General features: G+C 46.0%; 1 protein-coding gene across 2 annotated transcripts; it reads right to left on the reverse strand.

The window, feature by feature from the left end:
• Positions 1–6,621: 6,621 nt before the first annotated feature.
• Positions 6,622–23,237, reverse strand: FBXO5 (F-box protein 5). Of its 2 annotated transcripts, none has more exons than XM_014605560.3 (5): positions 21,797–23,237; positions 14,350–15,077; positions 13,170–13,260; positions 9,680–9,853; positions 6,622–7,752 (listed from the first exon to the last, which is right to left on the reverse strand). In XM_014605560.3, the coding sequence occupies exons 2-5, from the start codon at positions 15,057–15,059 to the stop codon at positions 7,501–7,503; spliced, it is 1,227 nt and encodes a 408-aa protein (XP_014461046.1). In that variant the 5' UTR covers positions 15,060–15,077; positions 21,797–23,237; the 3' UTR covers positions 6,622–7,500. The 2 variants fall into 2 exon arrangements, with proteins under 2 accessions (XP_014461046.1, XP_059570132.1); XM_059714149.1 differs by lacking the exon at positions 21,797–23,237 and adding an exon at positions 15,302–15,745.
• Positions 23,238–23,304: the final 67 nt, after the last annotated feature.

Genomic DNA, 23,304 nt, shown 5'->3' on the forward strand with positions numbered 1-23,304 from the left:
CTCTCAAGGTGGTGGAGAGCCAGAAGGCTACCACCTGCGCTAGTAAGTAGTGGCTCTAACCCAGAGTAAACCTGAGGTACTTCATATACAAGTGTCTTATGGCAATGTTGAAGTAAGAACTTGACAAGCTAAGTGCAAACCAGTCTTCTTGATGCAAGGAGAGGATTATCAAGACTGACCATCTTGAACATACGCTTGCAGATGTGTTGGTGTTTTTAGGTCCAAGATTGACCTCCAATTTCCTTTTCTCTTTGGAACCAGGAAGTAACAGGTGGAAAATCCCTTTCCCATGAAATACAGGGAAAATTTCTACATCACCCACCACCAGAAAGGGGCTAACCTCTTTCTTCAGCAGACTCTCATAAGAAGACTCCTTGAAAAGTAATAGGAAAAGGGGCCTGTGACTAGATAGTAACTCAAACTAAATAGAATAACTATTTGTTACCACATCTAGGACCACTTGGTCTGAGGTAGCATGGAACCATGACAGGTAGAATAGGGCTAAGAGGTATTAGATGGGCAGGTGAATGGCACAGGATTTTCTTCTGCCCCCCCAAACTGTGGTGCAACTAGGTTTCTCTGCCAATGGAATCACAATTTTTAGGTGGCTCCCATGGATGGGAGGTAGTCTTCACCAGTGTAATGGCAACCAATGGTGATAAGCAAGAAGTTGTCCTCTAGCTCTGTATCCTTAAATGGCAGGTCCACTACAGTAACCCAATTCTATTGGACTGCCAAAATGTTGTAACCACAAGACCTGAGTATCATTACCATCATGGCAATGACTCTGGCTGTGGTATCAGCTGCATTCAGTGCCATATATGAAATAATCTTTGCAGCAAAATGACTGATTGAGTGACTAATTGGGAGCAACTTTAGCTATCCCTTCTCTTACCTTGTTCTTAGATAGATTGAGCACCTGTTAGAAATGCAGGTTTCCCCCAAGGTAGAAAAAGAATACTGAATGGCTGTCAGATATTGGAGTCAAGCTAGAAATGAAGGGCATGGCCAAAAGCCCAGAAGATGTGTGACTCTAGATAGGGCTACGTAACTGGAAAATAAAAATGCCCTATCTGTGTTGAAGTGGAAAAGAAAAAAGATTTTGAGTGAACCAACCAGAATTTTTTGGAGGTGATACCACAAAATCACAATGCCTTATAACATCTTTCCAAAGGTCAGGGGATGGAGATGATCAGGGAAGGGCATACCAAAAAAAAGTACTAAGTCACAACCAAAAGGCTGCTCCTAAATCAACAACTTTCAAAAACGTCCTAGACAGGCAACGGTATTAGGAAAACAAAAAATAAGAAAAAGTGAAGGTCTGAAGTGTTTCCAAAAGCTTGAAGCCATTATGACCCAGAAGATGCTCTCTCTCTAACCAGGCATTGAGAGGAAAAAAGGAAGTGTGCACCACCCTTTATCCGGTGAGTGAGGGGACACAAGGAAGGGGTGGGACAGAGCATGCTACATGGTGCTCAAGAAAAAGGTCTTCAATAAAATTTCAGAGGTGTAAGACACACCCACAAATGAGAATGTGTATGTGGACTAGTCAGCCAGGGTCAGGGTTGATTATGGAACAGGTGGGGTCCAAGAAATTTTTCAGATAACATTTTTTTCTCTTATTCCCTCCATGTTTCACAGTCACAACACAAGGATACAGCAGAAAAGGCTTTCTCTGGAAGAAGGATTACATTGGTAAATATGTACAATAGCATCATTACATTACTAGGGATTAAATATTCAGCTGCGAATGTGAAACATTCTACATCAGGCAAAAGGAGTGCATGAAGAGTGGTCGTTCCTAAAGGATATGATCCTTGAAGCACAAAACAAGTCCATTCCCATGTGGAGGAAATGTAGCAAAAGGGCTGGGAAGCCCTCTTGGCTAAACAGGGAAATCACGGTCCTCTTAAGAAGAAAGAGTCATACAGTCAATGGAAACTAGGGACAGCTCTCAAGGGGGATTATATAGCTATGGCCCCGACTTGTAGGGCTCAGATTAGAAAAACTAAGGTGGCGACTGACCTAAAATTAGCAACGGGAATCCAGGACAACAAGAAGTCCTTCTTTAAGTATGTAGGAAACAGGAGGAAAACGAGTGGTGTGGGGCCATTGTTCAACAACTCAGGACAGCTAGTCACTAGCACTCAGGAGAAAACTGTACTCCTGAATGACTACTTTGCTTCGGTTTTCCACAAGGCCAAGGGGAAAATTACGTCGGCTAGGGTACAGAACGAGCAGGGTTCAAGTGACTGCCTTCCTACTATTGCTGTAGAACTGGTGTGTGATCAATTACAGAAATTGGACACACATAAATCAGCAGGACCGGATTAACTTCATCTGAGTGTGCTGAAGGAGCTGGCCAAAGTCATCATGGAAGCACTGGCAAAGCTCTTCCAAAATTCATGGTGCTCCAGCGAGGTCCCCAAAGACTGGAAGAGGGCCAATATTGTGCCCATCTTTAAGAAGTGGAGGAAGGAGGGCCTGGGTAACTATAGACCAATTAGCCTAACTTCTATCCCAGGGAAAATCCTGGAAAAATTCATTAAGGAGTCTATATGCAACAGGCTTGCAGAAGGTAGGATTCTAAATGACAACCAGCATGGCTTTGTTGTAGGCAGGTCTTGTCTTACCAACCTCATCTCCTTTTACTATCAGGTGGCTTGCCATCTGGATAAGAGGGAGGACATTGAGATTATATACCTCGACTTCCAATAGGCTTTCGATCGGGTATCCAACAATGTTCTCGCAAGAAAATTGAAAGACTGTGAACTTAACTGCAAGACAGTCAGGTGGGTAGGAAGCTGGCTGTGGGGTAGGACCCAAAGAGTTCTAATGAACGGATCTGTGTCTATCTTGGTAGGAAGTAGCCAGTGGTGTCCCACAGGGGTCGGTGCTTGGTCCAGTGCTATTCAACATCTTCATCAATGATTTGGATGTGCGCGTGAAGAGCTCACTGGCCAAGTTCACAGACAACACCAGGTTATGGGGAAGCGTGGTCACACATGAAGATAGGCTGCAGATACAAGCAGACCTACAGAGACTTGCATGTTGGGCAGATGGGAGCCAGATGAAGTTCAATGTCAAGAAATGTAAAGTGCTCCACCTGGGGACAAACAAACCCCCATACACCTACAGGCTTGGCAATGTCAACCTGACCAGTACTACAAATATAAGGGACCTGGGCTTAATAACTGATCACAGCGTGAACATGAGCCAGCAGTGCAACGCTGTAGCCAGTAGGGCTAACAATAACCTGGCATGCATCAATTGATGCATCTCCAGCAAAACCAAAGAAGTGATTCTCCCACTTTACTTGGCATTGGTGAGACCACAGCGGGAGTGCAGCATCCAGTTCTGGGCATCACACTTTAACAAGGATGCAGTGAAGCTTGAAAGAGTTCAGAGAAGGACCACCTGTATGATCAGAGACTTGCATGGCAAGCCATATGAGGAAAGGCTGAGGGGTCTGGCTCTTCAGCTTGAAAAAGAGCAGGCTGAGAGGGGACTTGGTAGCAGCTTACCACTACATCAGAGGCGTACATCAAGGGCTTGGCGAACAACTGTTTACCGGGGCACCCTTGGGGAAAACTAGGAGTAATGCTCACAAACTCCTGGAAAACCATTTCAGGCTCAACATTAGGAAAAAAAACTTCTTCATAGCTAGGGTGTCCAGACTGGAATAAGCTCCCTCCAGAGGTAGTACAATCTCCTACCCTGGAAATCTTTAAGAGGATACTGGACAGGCACCTTGCTGGGGTCACCTGACCCCAGTTGTCTTTCCTGCTTGGTACAGGGGGCTGGACCCAGTGATCTTCCAAGGTCCCTTCCAGCCTTACTATCTATGAATCACCTACCATTCATTCTAGTTGCTGAGGATGGGTTAAGGTAATCATCATTTTCTAAAAGGTACTTAGGAATTTCTTGAGTTTCTGTTCCCTTTTGTCAGATGGATAATTTGTTTTCTTCTGGGAGCAATAAACTAGATCACAAAACCTTTCCTTTTTTTTTTTTGATCTCTTTGACTTGTCTTTCAGACAGGGTCAGCAACAAATTGAGATGACATGCTTTTTGTCTGTATTGCAAAGGTAAAAGATGTAAGGATGGACCTTCTAGGTCAAAGGAATCAGTCTGAGTCAAAATCAGTCAGGGAACATTATCTATGTTCTTTGAAACTCCCTTTGAAGCTGAGGAGAATCTGAGAACTGGTAGAATAACATGGCAAAAATTATCTTTTTTAACTTGCTCGCTACATGCTAAGTATTCAGTTTACTAGGACTGTGAAGTTGGTGAGGTCCCCTCTTAAATATTTATTCTGACTACAGTTGATATGAGACTGAGGTTGGGAGCAGCAGTATTGCATGTGTTGGGAATGGTAGAATTTTTAAATGGAATTATGCAGAAGAGATTTTGTTTAACGTCAGGGATCCAAAAGCCATATTTGATGGCATCCTTGCTAGCTCATTAACAGGAAGCTACAGGAAATTCTAAGACCATTAGAATATATTATATACTTTGCAGCCAAAACAGGAGTCCAAGACATGCCAGATTTCGTGGAAGGACTTGCTGTGGCATCCTTGCTACCTCAGCGACAATTCTGTGACAGCAGGAAGTACTGTTGTAGGCATATCTACCTCATAGCCCTGTGGTGCCTCTGCACTTGTGCCCACTAAATCAATTTGGTCCAAGTCCTTATCCACACTGTAGCTAGGAGGGAAGGAACGACTGCTGCAAAGTCATGCAGGAGGCAGAAGATATTAGCTACTAAGAACACATTTCTGTGTCTTGGCTTTCTCCTTGTACTTTGCTGGTCTAGCAGGGACTGGAAATAGGACATCTGAAAAAACCATGAAGCTCAAGGCTCCATGTTTCATAAAATTGATTTCCAAAATAGGTATGGAAATGTTTTGGGCAAACATGCCAAATGTTCTGTAGGAGCAAGGGGTCGCAGCCAAGACAAAACATTTATTCCATTAGGAAGTTGGGAATCCAATATAAAAGCATCACAACATAAAGGTGGAGGGCCAAGATACATTGTAGGAAGTTAACAAGCTTTCAGAAATACCTTGCCTAGTAATGTATAATATTGTAATAATTATATTCACTAAAGCACTGTACCTTACCTGGCAAATGGGACTGAATACAAGTTTCTGTATTTCCTCCCTGAGCTGCCATCTCCCATGCAAACCCCTCTTGCTTTGTCCAGGAAAATTAATCTATGCTTAAAAACATTCTAAAGACAGAGCTGCAATGATGAAAAGTACTAGTGTAGACAGGCTCAAGCAATCACTTGTGTTCTAACCATCATAGCTTTAGCTGTAATAACCAGTTTCTAACAATAAATAGTCAATCTTTTACACTATGCAAACTGTTGCTACTATGAAGGGGTGAAAAGGCTGAGCATTATCTTAGCTGGGATGTAGCATTTTGATATTGCTCTGTGGACAGATCTAAGAGGAGGAAAAAATTAGATTCAGTGGGCACATCTACACATGCGAATGTTCTGGGATGGGTTTACCCTAGGGTAATTTATCTGAGTAAACCCAACCCAGGTGGGCATCTACGCTTGTGGGGAAACAGGAGCAGGTTTACTGCTCATGGCAGCAGTCTGCTCCTGACCCCACCAACTCTGCACTGGCCCCTTACAGCAGCCAAGGGCGTTCTAGGGCAGCCCTCCCTGAGTGCTAGCCCAGGGGCTGGCAGGGAGCAGGGGGCCAGGAGACAGTTGTCTCCTGGCAGGGGCTGGGGGATTGCTCCCTGCCCCTCAGAGCTGCCTACTGCCAAGACAGGCTCCACCACTGGAGCCTGAATGGAGATAATGTACCCTTGCCCTAGCAGCAGGGAGCTCCCAGCTTCTGCTCTATGATAGCCCTGGCTCTGGTGGTGGAGCCTCCCCCAGCAGCAGCAAGTGCCTGGGGGTAGGGAGCAATCTCCCACTCTGTTGCCTGAGAGCACATTTGCTCCCAGTTGGCTGTCTACACTTGTCATACTGCGCAGTAATTACTCCTGAGGAAATTTGCTTATATTTAGATAGCAAATTTACTTGTGATTAGAGCAAATTACTGTGCAATAAGCATCGGCATGTGTGCACTGCAATGTAGTAATTTGCTTTAATGTAGAGTACAGCATCTAGTGTAGATGTGCCCAGTTGAACTTACTGGGTTGCCTTCTTAATACCTGTTATTTATCTAGCCAAGATGTAAGGGCCCAGAGGTTGTTGCAAATACCCGGATAATTACAGCTTATTTGCTTCAAAACTGGCCATTTTATGGCATTTAAGGGCAATGAAAAAGTCTCTGCAGAGATAGCCAAATTATACTTTAAGTCAGCCGGTAGTCTAGGTCTACATAGTTTATGGTGCTAACTTTTAAGCCTCCAGTATATCTGCCACCTATTATGTTTTGTTTTTTTTGGATGTGACAGTACTTAGTAACTTCCACTAGCTTCCCTGAAGTTATAAGCAGCCCACCACAGGACTGAATCTAACAGGTTTTATACAAAAAATAGAGTAGAGTCTTGGTTTAAAATCTGAAGTTGTAGGGACTGGGCAGTGCAGAAGGGTTAGAATTAAACTCTAGAAACGATGTAATATAATCAAGAATTGTAGAGTTTTTTCATGAATTATCTTGAAAACGCATAATTTATTTTCACAGTCACAACACAGAAGACACATAGAAAATATTTAAAGTAATATTTACAAATATATACAGAATTTTAAAATATAATTATTGGAAAAGGGAAAATCAAACCAATGTGATTTTCTTTTGGTAATGCCATCTATTATCCCAATTTACTTTTTGGTAGGGAAGGGTATGGTAACAGGTTTATCCCAGTCTGCAGCTTCTTCATCTTACAAGAAGGAAAATGAAGAAATATCAACTAAATCTAAGATTAATTCCAGGTAAATCATTAGATTAGCTGATGTTGTCAACTTTCAAATTTTAAACCGTAGGCAGATGACTAATTCCCAGACAGCTCCTTATAATCAAGGGCCCACCATAACTTATTTTTCTTATATAAAAGACCTCCTTAATGTGCACATTCAAATTCCCACTGCAAACTTTTAAAAAGACAATTCTGTGGTAACAAAAGCAACAATTATAAAAATATACTCATTCTCTAAAAACATGTTGCTCTTTTCTCCCCTCTTATCATTGAAAAATGCTAATTAAAGACACTAAAGACTACATTCCCAAAATAACTTAAAAAATAGGGACACTGCAGATTAGGACTGATAGGTTAGAAAACTGTTTAAAAAATGCTGTAGAATCCATACCAATTTTTTTTCTTTTAAATGTATAAATCAGGAAAATACATTTTGAATTGGACAAAGTTTTAAAATTGAGTAGAACTAAGAAATCGTTCTAGAATACATTCAACTTTCTTTTTTAAAAGTACATATTCACAAGAAGCGCTTCCATGTTCACTTTTTTTTCAGGATACCTTCTGAGTAGGAATTAACCATTCCAGTCCACTTGTCACTACTACGAGCACAACAGGTCACAACCTCCGCAAATGCTGTTTGCTTTTTTTGGTGCCGGGAAGTGGTCCTAGATTAAAGCTAGATTTCACAGGCTTGTTACTCATACAGTCTCTGGCACAGTGGTAGCTGCATAGGCACTTGGTGCAGAAGTCAAAGTTACAGCTTTCACGGCTGCATGTTGCCCTCTGTAGATAGGAGTCATATTTTGCTGGTGAGCCACAGCGACTGCAGACTTTAAGGCTCTCAGTGTTTTTCAAGGTCTTGGCAGCCTATTAAGAAAGTGTACATAATTTTTTTTATCAAAAAGAAAATCACAGGAATAAATTAATATATACCATTCCAAGTTTCTTTCCTTGCTCTGTAACAGTTAGGGACATAATGCAGTCATATCTCCCCCTTCTGTTGGAAGATAAATTATCAACACACAAATTGGGACTTAGGTAGGAACTCTTTTGGGGATTTTATGGAGATTAATCCACCTAAAACACATGTTGATGGGCTACTTGAGACGATCTTAAGATAACATTGGTCCTGTAATCAGGAACAGGGAACTGTTTGGCTTTCACTGCAGTCTTTAAATTATTACTATTGTAATGCCTGGATTAGCTATCATAGGCTAAGTACAGGCAGTCAAAAAGCCTGAGGCTGAATCAATTCAACCTTTACAGGTTAGTCTAAGCTGCACAGATTGAACTGATAAGCAAGTGAACAGACATTCACTTTTGATTCTGGAAATGCAGTCACATGTCTGCAGTGGCCCAGGCCAGAAGCCAGGAGATACTAGAGCACGTCTCCCTACTCTGCTGGAGCACAGAGCTTGGGCCAAGCTTGTGAAGTGAGGTTTGCAGGGGAGGTGCAAAGCATCCTGGGATGTTGAGGGCTGTGAGTTCACTTGAATCTGGAGGAGATCTGGGACAGAAGTTCAACAAACTGATTTAACCTAAATCAGTTATAGTACATCCACCCCTATTTATTTTAAAGCAGTTTTGGCCATTTTGAAAGTGGTTCATGTATACTGAACTTCTGTTCTGTTACAGATTTGAACCAGTTTATGATCACTTATACTAGTGTATGTTTAATTTCCCAAGTTGCTTTTCACCTCCCCTGTAAACCCTCCCCGTGGCAAGTGGGCAGGGTAGCTTTGGCCAAGTTGTCTGCTCCAACAGAGCACGGAGGTGTACTCTAGCACTCCCTGGCTTCTGACCTGTGCCACTGCAGGCATGTAGTTGCATTTCCAGAATCAAAAGTGAATGTTCACTTGCTTACGAGTTCAGTCTATACAGCTTAGACTAACCTGCAAAGGTTGAATTGCTTCAGTGTCAGGCTTTTTGACGGTCTGCACTTAGCCTAAAAACAGATGCACTCCAAATCACTGACCACGCCTGAAAATTCATATCTGTGTAATGTAAACACATTTCTTATGTCAGTGGTATCAAAGATAAGTGTTCTAAGAATCCAGTTTTCCTGTTGTTATTTTCTTTATACGCATGTGTGTGTGTGTGCGTGTGTGTACGTATATGCACACACACATACAAAATAACACATTTCTCTTGCCTGCACAATGAAAACTAATTAAGTCACAAATACTCTTGTTTCTAATAATGCTTTCACATTTTTAGAGCTATAAAGTAATGTTTATTTGTACGAGTTTTCAAATACAGGGTAGCTTTAATCTGGCTAAGAACTATTACATTTGAGTGAAAAAAAGTTTGCTAGTCATGTATATCTTTGCATGTTTGACTAAAATAACATGTACACCACTATTTTAAATACTTTTATTTTCACAAGAAACAGATTAAATCATATTGCAGTTCATTTGGAAAAAAACAGCAAAAAAATCATCAGCAAAACGCTAAAAAGCAGCAAAAATGTGGCAATAGCCAAAGAAAAAATGTACTGAATATTACTACTTCCACAACTTGATGAAAGCAGTAACTCAATTTATTAATAGTTAGGGACACCTCTGCCTAGTGAGGAAACTTTACTGTGGACTTTTAAAACTTAGAAACTTATTCAACTGAGTTAAATCTCAAAAACATTTCTAAATGGATAATAAATTGAATTTGTGGCCAAACAATAGTCCCAGCAGACTTCATTAAGTCAGAAATGTCTGTTTTGGATGTCAGATAAATCTAGATATTGAAAATGCTTGACAGCACGCCCATAGTTGAAGATGAAAACAAATGACCAAGTTACCTCAGAAAACTCCACAAGTCGGCTGTGAGGGCTGTTCTGATTGGGTGCTTTGGCTCTGGATGATTTCTTGCATGAAATGCTTGGAGGTACTGCTTTCTGAACAGAAGCTAAAGCCGCTCGACACAGAACATATTCCCTTGTTGCAGCATGTTCTGAGGGTTTTGCATTGCTGTCCTGTTGGGAGGTAAAAGGAGGTTAAAATTTAACAAGGCTTCTCTTTGACAACTTAGTTTGACGTAAAATGACTTGAGTGCCTTTAAGAGTAAAGGGGTTGTATTCTTAAGCCTTTCTCTGGCCACTAGATTTCCAATATTTCTGAGTCTGGATAGTTAGCTAATTGATCACTTTACCACAATTACAATATTAAGTGCACAGGAGAATGCGAGCCAGCCCATTAAAATCTTCAATTATATTGCAAGTTATTTCCAAATTAACAATGGTTTTAGACGTTTAAATCATGGTAGTGCAGGAATGATGCTGTAGCTCTGATGGTCTGGGAAATATGCGAGAGGTAAGGATTTTTTGAGGGTGATCTCTCTTATTGAGCCAACTGCATCGTTTGGATAGACTTCGAGCAATGGTTCTCAACCTTTTTAGACTCAAAGCACCCCTCAGAAAATACCGACTCAGAAAGATTATATAACAGGTCAGCATGTTTTTAACATTATGCCTGGTTTTATCTTGTGAATCATGTTCCACACCCAACAATGCTAACATTGTGTGGCACTCTATGATCTCACCTCTCAAAGAACCTCAAGGGACCCCAGAGTGCCATGGCATCCTGGTTGAGAATCACTGACTTAGACAAGTTTTTGAATGCAGTACATTCTTCTTCAAAAGCTTGACTAAATCTGTCCCAACCATGGCATTGGTCCAATAAAACATATCACCCACAAAAATCCTTTCCTTTAGACAAACTGCAATTTAATCCTGGTAAACTTCTAAATCTCTCCAAAGAATCTTTTCTTGAAATTCTGTTGTGATAGATAGGAATGCTTGTGATTCTTTTTGTCCTAACAAGTAAACTTCTAGTTCAGATGTTCCAGACTTGCACACAAGATTAGCAAAGAAAGAAGCAAATGTAATGGGACCTGTATTTGTATCAATGGTGTCCAGTGTTTTCAGCCTGAGGTCAACATTTCAAAACAAGAGGTCACAACCTTTTATGGTATCTTCTCTAGCCTGCTCCATTTCCTTTGCACCACTCAGGAATAAATGCCTAGTCTTTTGAATAAAGAGTCCACCAAGGGTAACATAATTGGATCTCGTATTTACTATCTCTCATAAACTTGTTGGATGCTAGGCATGGCTGGTATAAGATGCCTTCCTGATACCTAGCTGACAGTCATGGAGACTACTGGTACCTGATGTTAATCTGAGCAGCCCCTAATGCTAGGGCTAAGAATCTAAAGCCAGAAGACAGATACATGATTCTTCAAAATGCAGCTACACTTTAAAGCACTTAAAAAACAGAGTGCTTCAGTTAGACAGACCTTCAGGCCCCTGCCACACAACCCCTGCTAAATCACTGTGGTTTCATGCAGCAAAGTACTTGCCAGGTAAGGGGCATAACAGGAGTCTACTGCATCCCACAGCTCTTCTCACCCCCTCTTCTCTACCCTGCAAACTCAGGGGTAGTGAAGCAGACTGTCAAGGAGTGCTTTTCAGTAGAGCCATCTGTCAGTGGGCAGACAAATATAACAGTGGAAACATTTCAAAGGCATTTGAAATGTTTCAAAGGGCCAGCTTTACAAAAACATAGATACTTTGCAAAACTGGAGCACTGAGCCCTCTCCTCTGGCATACTTCATAGTTAGGCTTGGCAGAATTCTATATTAGAAAATAATTTCAATGGATGATATTGATGTTTATTTTTAAGTATTTAGATTTTTATCAATTTAAATTTTCAGGATTGAGTGAAATTAAGGGTGTGGGGGGCAAGCAATTTATTCATGACAAATGTAACTACTGTAGGACTGCTGCCAGCTGAATGGCAGAGCTGCCATCAGTCCCAGCTCTGCTTGACCATAGCTCCCTCGTCCACTTTGTTACTTCCTTTTCCTTTGTTCCCAGTCTTCTTGGGCTTCTGGGAGTTGCAGTCTAAACTACAGTCTGCACAGTTCTGTAGGACTGCTCCCCCTGACATCACACACACACAATCAGCCACTTTTCTTACATCCCCTTTCTATAAGTTTCAATTATGAACAATGGATTTTTTTTTGTCAGTCTGTGAGTATGAGGTGAAATTGATGTTTATCAACAAAAATCAAATCCTGCCAATCCTATTCATAGTGCATGCTCACATACCAGGAAGTAATTTGTTTTATAGTGCTTATAAATAGTTACTACTTATAAGTTTATTTTTGAAGCATATGAAAAGGCACATATCTTCTCATTCACTGCTGGAAGGACATCTGCCCAGGGCCAAGATTTCATAACAGGTTGTTCAACAAGTTTCCTCTCTACTTCCTCTATTTTGGAGTCCCCAAGTGGTTGTCCTAGGAAGAACAGAACCATCTGCTGCTAGATACTGTCCCAGGCACAAACAGCATCAGTCAAAATTTCCAGGCCTATCAGAGGCCCACAGGGAAACAGCCAAATAAAGGGATCAGAACTACTCTCTCTTTCTTCTGCAATGCAGCAGGCAGACAGGCTTTGGAACCACTGCTTGCGAGAAAAGACAGCACATGTTTTCAAGGAAGTGATTCTTCTGCTTTACTCTGCATTGGTGAGACCGCAGCTGGAGTACTGTGTCCAGTTCTGGGTGTTGCACTTTAACAAGGCATGGAAAAGCTTGAGAGTCCAGAAAAGAGCTACTCGTATGATCAGACTTGCATGGCAAGCCATACGAAGAAAGGCTAAGGGACCTGGGACTCTTCAGCCTGAAAAAGAGAAGGCTGAGAGGGGACTTGGAAGCAGCTTATTGCTACATCAGGGGAGTACATCAAGGGCTCGGTGAGCAACTGTTCACCAGGGCACCCGTGGGGAAAACCAGGAGTAATGGCCACAAACTCCTGGAAGACTGTTTCAGGCTCAACATTAGAAAAAAATTCTTCACAGTTAGGGTGTTCAGACTGTGGAATAAGCTCCCTCCAGAGGTGGTGCAATCACCTACCCTGGAAATCTTCAGGAGACTGGATGGTCACCTTGCTGGGGTCACCTGACCCCAGTTGTCTTTCCTACATAGTGTAGGTGGTTGGACCTAATGATCTTCCAAGGCCTCTTCCAGCCTTACAATCTATGAATGTTCATGAAAGGCTTCATTAGAGGTTCTATATCTACAGCTGCACTTGACAGAACCTCTAATCTTCACAAGAAGTTAGGGGCACTTCAATTTAACCACTGCAAAGTGTACAGTGAATACATTTCCAACTATAATCAAATAGGAATTTCCTTAATAGCATTACCCTTGAGGACTGCAAGCAGTGCCTATACAACAGGTCAGGCACTTCTGAGTTAGATTAAAAATCCATCAAAGGTAGGAACTTACAGATATGTGTTTTACTGCTTTACTATACAGCTGGGAAGCCCATTTGTCTTGTTGCAGAATTTTCTTCCATGTTGTGCTTACTTTCGCAACACTGTAGTGAAAACACAAGCACTTTAGTCATCATGTGGAAATAATAGAAAAACTGTTGCTCAATAATTGTTCTCAAATCTAGTAATAAAAAAGTACCCCTCTTCAAGAAACAGAATAACCCAGACACTAAATTATTCTGAACTCACAATATACTAGGCATTGCACAAATATAAAAGGTAACAGGTCCCCCTCCCTATGAGCTTATCATTTAAGCAGACAAAAGGAAACTATAACAGAAGCGGCCGGGGGGACGGACGTAGGTGGCAAGATACAATTTGCTGGTGATTCAGCATGGCAATATTGTCATTTTATTCTTTTCATGAAGAATTAATAAAAGAAGCAAAAGTCAGAAAAATAAAGTTTCATAACTAGGACTGAGGTGTTAACTCCTAAGGTATTCTATTTCTCTGACAAAATCAAACGTGTTTATATTGTGGCAAACTTCTATTTTCACTGTTTTAGGCAATTATTTCAGTATTGAAACTGGCTAGCAAACTATTGATTTATAGGAGTAAATGAAAACCCCCTCTTTGATAGGTGTTTTTCATGAAGATTTTCCTATGAAAGGGCATATCACCCCTATACAAAATGTACATATGCTAAAAGTTTATGCTTTCAAAATTATTAGTACAAAGCATAACACTGACTAAAATGCAGAAGTCATGTGCTTTAGCAAACAGCAATATCCTTTATGGTTCCAAAATACCTTACTACCTCTCTACTCAGACTGTTTCAGGAGCTCCATGAGCTCCTGCATTTGTTCATGGAGCTCCTGAAACAGAGACAGACAGCTGAACTGCAGAAAACACTGTCCAGTTAAAAGTAAAAAAACCCCAACAAATAAACCAAAACATTAGTTAATATTTATACAGTACAATAGGGAAGAATAGTTTAGAAAAGGTAAGCATATGTTGCATTAGTCATGATTGCAGAACAGACTAATCAGTGTAGTAAAACAGGTTCAATATTCTTTTTTTGTGAAAATCAGCAGTGGTATGTTCAAGGGGTACTCCTAGCTCAGAAACTACAGTCTGAAGTACCACCGCTCTATTCACTTTCACAATTAAAGTCAGAAAGTTATTAAACTTACTTTATTAAGTCCAGCTCATCAAGATGCCTTAAGATGTTTGCTAAAAGATGTCTGAACTCCCTTCGGAAGAGTTCACTGAGAATGTCTATTCTATCTAATCCCATTTTTCTGCCAATTAGATTCTGAAGTCCAATGCTTTCCCTGGAAATAATTCTGTCCACAATAGCCCAGGTGCCAAGATTTCTTTTACCACTCTTTTTCAAAGTTGAGCAAATTAATTCTTCAAAATGAGTAACTGGCAGCGAGGTTTTTTTTGGAAGCTGCAACCGGCTTTGGTTCTTTATAAGATAGTGTTTTGGTGTATCAAAGATATTTCCTGCCAATGGTATACTGTCCTCATGGTCTGTTGGATCATTACTTTGGGTGCTTAACATAGAGGAGTAACCACTGTCCTCATTAATCCTACTGTTTTCCAGTGTCTCCATTTCATGGGCATCCTCCCCAAGTCTGCACAGTACTTGCTGGTTTTCTTTGTTATGTACAGGCCTTCCTTCAGTTTTCAGGTCTAGATTTCTTGGGCTTGTATTATGCAGTAGATTATGACACTCTTTGGCACAGTCTTTACAAGTCACCATTTCATTATCTGAAGCACAGGATTCTTCTACTCTCATCTTTGCTGCATCAGGCTTTAATGGGGTGAATCCAGTATGGACATGGTTACAATTAAAATCGCATTTCATTTTGATAGAATGGTTAAGATTTGCTTTCATTATTTTATTGGTTGTATCCTGCAAAAAAAATAGCAGTGTTTAACTAGGGGAAAACAACAGCAAATCTTCTTTACATTAATCCACACACACTATTGCAAACAAACTTTTTGGCTTCCATCCTTCTTTAAACATCTATACCCAAAGCATACACAAAACCAGAGTACATATTTTATATTGGCAACCATTTGCTCCAGTTTTCCTTGTATCTGATGTAGGGATGTAAATATTGTTTTAAAAATTACCCATTTAAACTCCTTTAAGTATATTGGTTATATAGTCCTGCAGCAGAGGAGCAGGGCAGCGTGGGGATTGCATCGAGTTCTGCTACCACTCAGGACTGAAGTCTGTGGCTCCACACATTGAGTGTGGGAGTGGGCAGGCAGTGGTGCCAACAGTGGCAGTGCAGGCTGGCGGAGTCCACAGCTTTGCACTGTCTGCTGTTGCAGAAGCAGCTGTAGCAGGAGCTGCCCAGGTGCCAGTGTAGATCCAGGCTGCAGAATCATGTGGCTGCTGCAGAGGAAGGTAACTAGCAGTTACCTGAGGGAGTAGAGCACAGTAAAAGTTGAACAGTAGAGCCAGCAGGTCTTAAATACAAACAAGCACAGCAGCACAGCTGCCACTGGGTGTCAGCTTCATGGAGCCAGGAACCCCTTCCCACACAATATCCACAGGAGCTCCTGTCTGCTGGGACAGCCGCACCATGCCCAGTGCCTCCAAGCCAACTATGCCTCAAGTCCCAGGTAGTAGTTCTTTCCTCCCACCCACCCCTGACAGCTGCCACAGTTCCCTTCCCCATCTGGATGCTGTCAGCAGCCAGGTTGGAACCGTGCTCCTCCCACCCACCTGAGGGCTTGCCCTGGTGCGGCTCCTGGAAGAGGGTGCTCAGCCCACAAGTGGATGCCTCAAGCACAATCCTGCGCAGCACATCCATCCACCACTGGGGGACAGCCAGGAGGGACAAGTGGCCTGTGGCTCTGGGCTGGAGGACCACCAGTCCCAGGAGACAGGAGCCCTTGTGGGTGCTATGTGGGGGAACCTGTCTCTGTGCAGCCTGCCCATGGCACCTGATGACAATCCCACCACTGCGCTCACTCCTATTTAAGGACTGTGGGTCCATCGCACAACTGTGCCTGGCTATACTCCCACTGGTAACCACAAGCTACCTTCGTGTCGCAGCAGCTGCACGATGCTGCAGCCTGGATCTGTGCCACTTACAGTGTAATCCTTGTTGGGGGCCACTCCCCTGACAGGAGGCAGCACTGAGCCAGGAGGTAAATGGCAAATGTATAAATAAACAGTATAAATATAATTATTATTTAACCTTTTAACTTTTACATGCTTAATATGATAGCAAACTTCTTGGTCCATTTATTTTTCTGAAATTCACCGTCTACAGAAAAACTCCAAAAATGATCAAAAGACTACCTTCCCTTCCTCAGAGGCCTTTACACAGAGGTGAACAAATATTTGGGCTGGAGTGCCACTTGACAAGTTTTGGTGAGCTGTTGAGGGCCACACATGCACACATGTGCATGCGCACACATGCACAATCCCCAGCCCCAGCTTGCTTGCACCCGCAACCAGCACCTGCTGGCTGCATCCACAGCTGTGGGGGCAGGGGATGGAGCCTGTCCCATCCAGTCATCAGGGTTCCTGGGAGCCAGAGAGGAGAGAGTGGGGATAAGCACACACATCAGGCCGGGCTGGATGAGCTGTGCTTGGGCCCCGGTGGCTACTAGGCAGAAGTAGCCCTATTTGCCTGCTCAGCATTGCCCCATGGCTGGAGTTGTCAACATCAGAGAATAGCTCACTCGGGGTCAGTTGCACAGTGCCAGATGGCCGGAGCTACTTCTGCCAAGCGTCCCACACGGTGCCTGCGAGATGCAGTCCAGCTCTGCAGGCCACAAGCACTGCCTGCCAGCAGAGGCCAGGACATAAGTGCAGATCAGAGCCTGCAGAGGCAAATTGCATCTCCCTATCTCCAGTGAGATGCTGGGTAGAAAAAGCCCTCCCACCCACCCCTGTTCAGCAGGCCTTGGGCGAGCCATGCTCAGGTCTCTGGCTCTGCTAGTAGGCAAAGTGGGTGGCAGCTCTGGCCTGTGCTGGCGCCACATGATGCCAGACGGGAGGCAGTCTCTTCCCACCTCCACCCCACCTGCTTATTGTCTGGTGTGGGTTTGGCTCCATTCCCTCCTGGGCACAGAATACACACAAGCTCTGGCCATACAGTGCCATCTGAGAGCTAGACTACCATATTTACGTGGCCAGGCAGGGGCTGGAGATGGAGTTCGACAGTAAGCAGTGGGGGAGAAGGGAAAGAAGCTGTGGGAGATGGTGGGGGATGGAAGTGGGCACAGGGAGGGGAAACAGACAGATGCTGCTTTTGTGACTCTGGCCTTGACCCAGGCTCAGGGCCAGAATTGGAAAGACAGCAATCACCTGCTGCCAACTCTGCTTTGTACTCAAATCCAAGATGAGGAGCTTTTCCCCCACAACGTTGAATGGGTGTGGACCTCATCTTTGATTTAAATATTAAGTGCTTACAATGAAAAATAGACTTGATTCCATAATATTAACTTATTTTTATTAATATTACATTGAGGTGCACGGATATATTGCTCTATATCTTATCAGGATTGATAAAAGGAAAATTGGCATTATTGGCAATCATTTTTTTTGGCTGATGTGGCTGATAATGTTGTTGATAAATGCTGCATGCACATGCACAGCTCCAGCATGCACACAGCCAGGAGTGCAGCCCAGCAGCTTGGAGAGCAGCATCTCACCAGTAAGTCTATATGGGGGAAGAAGGGGTGTGGGGGGACACAGATCAAGACTCCTGTGGTGAGGGAGGGAGTGGGACTGGGGCAGGGGCTGCACAGCCAGGGTGAGCCCTGGGACAGAGCTGCAGGGGAGCTGCTTGTCTGGGGAGTGTGCTCCTGCCGTTGCATGGAGGAATGGGGACCATGTGACCCCCGGATCTGTGCGCAGGGCGAGGGCAGGCTGCCCACTGCACTAGCCTCTTCCTAGTGGGGGGGCTGGGCCCAGGCTGTGCTGTGGGCAGGCAAGGATGGGGCAGGTGGCAGTGGTGCTGGGAGCAGGGTTATGGTGAATTTTGGGGTAACTACAGCCCCCCCCTCCCAGCACGGCTACAACCTGCCCTGCCCCTGCCCACAGCCTGGGCCCAAACCCCCCACCCCTTTTGAGAAGAGGCCAGAGCAGCCCCTGGCTCCAAGCACGCAGCCCACCCTCACCCCATGGACAAAACTGAGGGGCACATGCCCCTATGCCTCCCCTGGGGTGAGGGGGTGATGCATGCAGTGGCGGGAGCCACCCCCACCCCTCTGGACAAGCTGTGGCTCTGTCCCGTGCCCTGCACTGGCTCTGCAGCACCTACTGCAACCCCAGCCCCACTCTCTCCTTCACTGTGGAGGCCTCTATGTGCCCCCCCTTTTCCTTTCCCTCCCCCCTGCCCCAGACTTACCAGCTGGACACTGCTCTCCAAGCTGCCAGGCTGCACATCAGCAATCACATTGGCTGATATGGCTGGTTAATAATTGGTCATTGGTATCAACCCCCCCCCCCCCCAAAATCGATGCACCCCTAATATTACATTACACAAAAGCCTATTTTCCCATGCATATTACAGGGATGAGTAATTTCAGTTTGTCACAGAATACTAAATGCCATGCAGGGCTTAGAAACTAAATCTGGCCCACATTGCCATTAGATCCAGCTTGCAGACATGAAGCTTTGGTGGTGGTGGGGTTTCAGCAGCATTACCTTTCCCATGCTGTCATGTAGAAGACCACCAGCTGAGGGTGCTCTCCCCATGCCACCATGAGGAAAAGCATTGGCTGTGGGCCCTTCCCCCTTCCACTGCTAGGGAAGAGTGGAGGCAGCTAGATCCATGCCCACCCACCTACCTCTGACCGCAACTGGGTCATGCCAACCTACAGTATTAAAAGGTTGTGGGCTGCTGCCTTACTATATCTTCTGGACTGTTTGGGGTTCGGATGCCCTCGAGTCTCGCTTGCCCTTAGCCATATGGCCACAGGAGCAAGCTAGGGAGGAATCTCCCATTTCCATAAAGTCAGCATGTAGCTGGGATGCTCCCACTGGAAGTTGGGCAGTAGGAAGCTAATTATGAGTCTCGTAGGGAGTCCGGTCCACAAGCAGACAAGGGTGCAACCCTCCCTGCTACACACAGCCATTTTAATTGCATTACCTTGGCTGTGGTGAAAATAAGTATACCATGCTGCCAATCAGAGCCCAGAGCAAGTTCCAATAGTGTCCATTGCATTCAGTCCCCATCAGCACCAATTCTTTTTCAAAGTCATGGTGAACCGCTACACTGAATACATTTCAACTTCCTCTTTACTCCTACAGCTCAGCTGCACCTCTTTCTCATTTCCAACGATTCCCGTTTCTTCAGCAGCTGTAAAGTTCTGGGAAACATCACCAAATGAGGCCCCAAACTGTGCACCCAGAATCCCTCTGTCAGCCCCTCTCTCAGCCTGGTGCACATGATGAGATACAGCTGGACAAGGCTGCCTATACCTCATCTGCATACACATTTTTGGAGGATCTCTGGTTCCAGTCATGAGTGGGGACTAGTTAGCACATGGATCCTTTGTGGGTTGTAGCTAGACGATATACACATACTAAACAGTGCTGAACTATGGGGTCACCATGGATTGAAATGCTGTTGGCTGGTGGGGCCCCACTCAATGAGCTATACAGTAAATCATGAACCTTTTAGCTTTGGACTAATATCATATATAGTTTGTATTATATATGTATAAATCTGCTGCTTAAAAGTGGAGTCCCTGTGCTACGGAGTCCCTGTGCTAACACTTGCAGCAATTAGAAAAAAGATAAAATGCATCAATTCTGGATAAACTAAGTCTATAGGTACAATATGCAACTTGCTGTGTTTACTTCAAGATCAGTTTTTTCGAATTTTCTTCTCACTTCCATGAGCTTAGGGAAAGCAGGGTCTGACAATAAAGGAGGGAAGGGACTGCAAGGGGAAAAAGTTGGGAGTGAGCAGAGGGAAAAGGGGCTATGTGACCCCCCCCAATATTTATTCTCCCTACTGTAACAGTGGGAGGGGGACAAATTCAATACAAGCCTGCAATAATTAGATGATATACCTGGAAAATTATATCAAATGTACACATTATCCATATAGGGAGTCTAATCCTTGGAGGGGTTGTCTTATAATTAAGGACCTACCAAGATGGTGGTGGAAGTGTGCTGAACAGCGGCTACTTTAATCTTGGAATTTTTCTCCCCAAGCGCCCCCTGCCACTTCCTTCTGATCAATAGGGAGGGAAAAATTGTGGTTTTAAATAGGGCATGTTTTTTGCCTCCCGGCTGCTCAGCTATATTCGAGTAAACATGGTGTTGATTCTTGCAAGAAATAACATGGGATATTTAAATCCTCTCCCTTAGATCCTCATCTAAATTACATAACACATTATGGAAGCTGTACTCCAGAAGGGCACCACATGGTTTGGAGGGCATGTATTTAAGACCACTTAAGGCTACATTGCAGACTTCTGCTGCCATAGCTATGTTGACCAGAGTGTGAAGAAATAAAATCCTTGACTTATTCAGCTTTGCATATGGGAGTCCTTGGTGTAGATCGGGGGTGTCAAATTCATTCAGCCCCATGGGCCAGATGAGGGCTGCTGGGCCAGATTGGGACTGTGCTGCAGGCATAGCCTGCAAACCATGTGCGGCACACACTGGCCCCACTCTGGGGCTCCTACTGCATGCAGCACACAAGCTAGACCCGCACTACACGCAGCATGGGGGTTAGGGACCCAGCCTGCCTGCAGCACCCTGCCGGGCTGATGTGAGTCAGGCCCCAGGCTGCTCATGCATGCCACAGCTAGCGAGCTGGGCCAGCCAGGCAAGGCACCATATGCAGCCAGGCCCTGGACTGACCACATGTTGAGTGCAGCACATGTCAGGCTGGGGCCAGCATGTGGGGTCAGTCCAGGCCATACAGCTCCAGAGCCTGGATCCAGCCCACAAGCAGCCTCATGGCCTGGATCTGGCTGAGGACTCTGGATGAGTATGAACCTCCTAGCCATGAAACTAAGACCCTAGCTTTGATCATTCAAATCACTTGGCATCATCCCGCCAGGGTGCAGGGCAATTGGGCCAGAAGCAGGGTCATTTCTCAACTCCCCCTCCCAAGGGGGAAGAGACATTTTGGGCGGGATAACTCTGCTTCCCGTCCGCGGGGCCGGTCGGCGCCCGCCCGCCCAGGCGGGAGCAGCCCGGAGAGGCCGAGCCCCAAAGCGCGGGGTCCCGACCCGCCAGCCGCGAGCGGGGCCGGGGCAGCGCGCCCCTGGGGCTAGCTCAACAGCACCCCGGGGGGGGGGGGGAGGGCGGGGCCCTGCCGCCGGACCGGGAGCCGCTTGCCGAGGGCCCCGCACGTGCTCGCGCCGGTGCCCCCCATGCCCAGGGGCGCGGGGTGGACGTGGATGGCCGCGGGCGCCAAGCGCGGGACGCCCCACCCGCCTCCCTCCCGCAACCCGCGCCCCAGCGGCATCCGCCACCGCGCGGGAAGCGCCTTCCCCCCTCCACTCCACACCACACCGCACCGCACCGCACCGCACCCCGACCCCCACATATCCATCCATCCCCAGCCCGACCCGACCCCCACGCTGCCCCGCCGCTGGGGGGAGCGGCCCCGCACCGCGCGCGCCCGCCCGGCTCACCCGCCGGGCGCCGAGAAGCTCCGCACACCGCGCTCGCTTGCCGGGTACTTTTAAAAACTTTGAATTTGGTGCCTGAAAGCCCGGCGGCCAATGGGAGGCGGTGCCTCGAGGCCGCCCGCCAATCGGAGGGCCTTGGGGCGCGGCAGCCAATGGCGGCGCTCGGGGGGGCGGAGCCACCTCGCTGCAGACTCAGAGCGAGGGAAAAAAAAAAGGAGGGAGAGCAAGAGCGCGCGCGCGGGGTTGCGGCCTCGCCCGGCCCTAACCGCCGCGGCGCGCCGCTCGCCTGGGCGGGGCCCCGAGCGCGGGACCGGAAGGCGGGGGGGAGCAGCCCGGGAAGCCCCGCCCCCCCCCTCCTCGCTTTGGCGCGAGCTGGTCCTAGCGCCCGGGGGAGGAGGCTCTCACTAAATGCTTGTTTCTCACCAGGACCCATTTCTTAACATCCACGGCCCGTCCCTGCCCCAGCCCCGCAGTGTGTGGGGCATGGGGAGCCCCAAGCAGCCACTCACAGGTTGGGGCTCCGGCTGCCTGCCAGGGAAAAGCCACCGCTTCCCACTTTTTTTCTCCTTTAATGGAGATTGGTCCCTTTTTCAAGTCTGTTCGTAACCCTTTCCTGTACTCTTGCCCCCCACTTTTGGGTCAGGACCCCACGGCTGAGAGGCAGAGGTAGCAGGCAGGGCACAGGCTCCCATCAGCTGGTTTCTGAGCAGGGCTGGAAAGGCCCTCCAGAGGCTGCCTAGGCCAGCGCTTCTCAACCTGTGGGGCACAACCCAAACGTGGGTCATGAAAATATATGAAAGGGGGGTGAACAAACTTTAAAAGTGGATTCTCCTTTACTGGAGAAAAATGTGGGGAATGGTGACTTTTCCCTGGCAGGTTGGCAGAGCTCCACCTCCGAGGGGCTGCTTGGGGTCTCCCTGTGTGCCCCACAAGCTGGGGGCAGTAGGTTGACAGTGAGGGGCACTGGGTCGGGACTGGTCACAGATATTTACAAATGGGGCCTGGTACAACAAAGGTTGACCACCACAGACCTAGGCCACTGTCCTGCTTGAGGCAGACTGTTGGTATCCAAACCATCCTGTTCAATCATAATCTAAACTCCACATAAGACTACCCTCAACCCTGACGCAATGCAGATGTAACACCCTAACCTGCCACAGGCAAAGCAGAGGAACCACAGCAGCCGATGTCCTGCTTCTATAAAATACTAGCCAACTGCCCGTCAAGAATAACGGGGGGGGGGCGATGTCATCCTCCCCCGTCGCCCCCCCACCCTGAGTCCGGCCCGCTTCCCCCTTCCCTCCTCCTGCTTGGGGTCTGGGCCCACTCCCCGCTTCCTCACCGCCACAGCGGGAGAACAGAGCAGCGGGCCTGGGTCAACGCAGCGGCAATGGGGGGATGGGAGGAGCAGGCCTCTGTCCCTCATTTCCCTGCCATCGTGGTGGCACTCTGCTGTGCTGCCACCTCCCGTCCCAACACTGTATTCGTGTTCTGAGTGAGCCAATCAGAGT

This window comes from Alligator mississippiensis, chromosome 1 (assembly GCF_030867095.1).
Source record: "Alligator mississippiensis isolate rAllMis1 chromosome 1, rAllMis1, whole genome shotgun sequence".
NCBI classification, from domain to species: Eukaryota; Metazoa; Chordata; order Crocodylia; family Alligatoridae; genus Alligator; species Alligator mississippiensis.